Here is a 3,117-nt window from a genome sequence, read left to right as displayed (position 1 = left end):
CAGAGGGCCTTCTCGGTAGTGGCACCCGCCTTGTGGAACGCCCTCCAATCAGATGTCAAAGTGATAAATAACTACCTTACATTCAGAAGACATCTTAAGGCAGCCCTGTTCAGGGAAGTTTTTAATCTGTGATATTTTAGTGTATTTCTGGTTTTTATGGAAGCCGCCCAGAGTGGCTGGGGAAACCCAGCCAGATGGGCGGGGTACAAATAATAAATTATTATTATTATTATTATTATTATTTTGCTGCTATGATTGCATCCCATGTCCAGAAGGGAAGATTTCAGACCAAGAGGGTAAGAAATTTAGTATATATAACATGCATTCATCAAGATTCCTTTTGACAGTTCATGAAATATTGCAAAACCTTGCTGAAAGAGACCTAAGGAAAGTGTGTGTGATAATTTGTGATTGTAGATGTTGAATGTTATCATTAAGGAAGAATCCTATAGCAAGATCCACCAGGTTGAACAGGATAAGTATAAAGTGGATTTTCAGATGAGCCAGGAGGTTTCTGTAACAGCTGGAAATTTGTCATTATATGTCCCTCATGCAGGCTGAGCTGAGTGATATGCTTCTTAAACCGGTGTCAGCCTTGAAAGGGAAGGATTACAGGGGTTGAAACCAGAGTGGGGGAGTGTACTTAGAATACAATGCATGAAGCCCATTCAGCTTGGTCTACTTGACCTGGAAACCCCGCATAAATTAAGCCAGTAAAACACTACAGTGGTACCTCAGGTTAAGTACTTAATTTGTTCCAGAGGTCCATACTTAACCTGAAACTGTTCTTAACCTGAAGCACCACTTTAGCTAATGGGGCTTCCTGCTGCTGCCACACCATAGGAGTACGATTTCTGTTCGCATCCTGAAGCAAATTTCTTAACCTGAAGCACATTTTTTGGGTTAGCGGAGTCTGTAACCTTAAGCATATGTAACCTGAAGTGTATGTAACCCGAGGTACCACTGTATTTTAAAAGCTTGTTTTCTCTCTCACAAGCTACGGCTCACTAAACCAGCAGCAGCCATGATCCCGAATGGATTTTGGATCTGGTGTACTTTATGCCAGGGGTCAGCAACCTTTTTCAGCCATGGGTCAGTCCACTGTCCCTCAGACCATGTGGGGGGACAGACTATATTTTGAAAAAAATAATAATGAATGAATTCCTATGCCCCACATATAACCCAGAGATGCATTTTAAATAAAAGGACACATTCTACTCATGTAAAAACATGATGATTCCCAGATGCCATCTTAATTTCTGCCAGGCTTGCATTATGTCATATTCTTGGCATGGATTTTCTCCCTAAATGCGATATGTTCTTCTACAGAAGATCTTGAAATCTGTTTTGACACTTTGGCTAGAGTTGACTCAATCCCTGTAACTTTCACAAATTTTTGCCCATGATTTGTTTGATTGATTACATACTTAATCATGCATTTTCTATCAAAATGTCTGTAGGCATATATATTTTTCTTCACAAATAATATTTGAATGTGCATTTAATTTTTGATAACATAATTAAACATGTATTTTGATGCCCTTAAACTTCAGAGAATTGTGCTGTAATATTTGGAGAAGTTTGAAATACATAAATCCAGAGAAGAGTTGAAAGGAGTTGATTAAATCTTCAAATGTAGAAATTTGCAAAGTTTCAATTACACAATCACTCCTTAATGAAGAAGTAACTAAATGTGAGCAACTTGAACAGTAATAGGAAAATTTGAGTTGGCTTCTAGCTGGAGATCAGGAAGGGTCTTTGTGGTCCTACCTCTTGCATTTTGCCTGAATCAGTATTATACATCGGATAGGTGAGAAGGGAACGGTTCCATCAGTTGTGTTTTTATTGTTTGAAACTCCTTGTACACTTTTAAAATCATTTTAATTATGTATTTACTGGCAGTGGGATGCTGCTCATATTTTTGGGATTAAGGACCATGTTTTTCTTTCACAGACATGAATGACTGCTATGAATGTGAAGATGAAAAGTATCCAAACAAACATAAGACTCTATGTCTTCCCAAACGTGCAACCTTCTTGTCCTTTGAAGAACCTCTGGGCCTCAGCTTAGCCTGTTCTGCTCTTTCCTGTGCTTTCATTACAGCACTGGTATTGAAAATATTTGTGAAGCACAGGGACACTCCTATTGTGAAAGCCAACAACAGGGACCTCACCTACGCTCTGCTCATCTCCCTCTTGCTTTGCTTCCTTTCTGCATTACTGTTCATCGGATATCCTGACAAGGTGACGTGTCTCCTCCGACAAACTGCTTTTGGCATCATCTTCTCAGTGGCTGTTTCTTGTGTGCTGGCAAAAACCATCACTGTGGTTCTGGCTTTCATGGCCACAAAACCAGGATCCCGAATGAGGAAGTGGGTGGGGAAGGGACTGGCAAACTCTATTGTCCTCTCCTGCTCCCTTATTCAAGCACTCATCTGCACTGCGTGGCTGGTTATCTCTCCTCCATTCCCTAATGCTGACATGAAGTCAGTGGCTGAAGAAATTGTACTGGAGTGCAATGAGGGGACGGAGACCTTCTTTTACTGTGTCTTGGGCTACATGGGCTTCCTAGCTTTGGTCAGTTTCACAGTGGCTTTCCTTGCCCGGAAATTACCTGACAGTTTCAACGAAGCCAAGTTCATCACTTTCAGCATGCTGGTCTTTTGCAGTGTTTGGTTATCCTTTGTTCCTTCCTACATGAGCACAAAAGGGAAATACATGGTGGCTGTGGAGATCTTCTCTATCTTAGCCTCCAGTGGTGGGTTGTTGGGTTGCATCTTTTCCCCAAAATGTTACATTATTTTGCTGAGGCCTGAGCTGAACAACAGGGAGCACCTAATAAGAAGAAAATGATGAAGAAATCAACAGTCTGTGTCACTGGATATAATATTAGTTGAGGGATTTGTATGCATCCCTGAAAAGAAGCACCCAGAATCCTCTTCAGGCTACCACTCCACACAATTTAACCCTCCTCTGCTGTCAGTCAAAAAGTGGGAAGGAGATGGTATGTTTCCTTTTCTTGTCCACTCCCAACTTTAATCAGAATTTTTAAAATACCAATTAAATATTAGGCCTGCCCCCAAATTGCTCTGAGGATGAATACAGGGCAGTTGTTCCC

The 3,117-nt window shown here is 40.9% G+C and overlaps 1 protein-coding gene across 1 annotated transcript; it reads left to right on the top strand.

Moving 5' to 3' along the window:
* Positions 1–1,955: 1,955 nt before the first annotated feature.
* On the top strand, positions 1,956–2,852 carry LOC309356041 (vomeronasal type-2 receptor 26-like; the record flags this gene model as incomplete). Its single annotated transcript, XM_081887223.1, has 1 exon — positions 1,956–2,852. The coding sequence occupies one exon, from the start codon at positions 1,956–1,958 to the stop codon at positions 2,850–2,852; it is 897 nt and encodes a 298-aa protein (XP_081743349.1).
* Positions 2,853–3,117: the final 265 nt, after the last annotated feature.

The sequence above is a fragment of the Podarcis melisellensis genome, assembly GCF_964234715.1.
Source record: "Podarcis melisellensis genome assembly, chromosome: 13".
NCBI classification, from domain to species: domain Eukaryota; kingdom Metazoa; phylum Chordata; class Lepidosauria; order Squamata; family Lacertidae; genus Podarcis; species Podarcis melisellensis.
The sequence above is the reverse complement of the archived record's forward strand: the minus strand, read 5'-3'. Positions and strand labels throughout refer to the sequence as shown.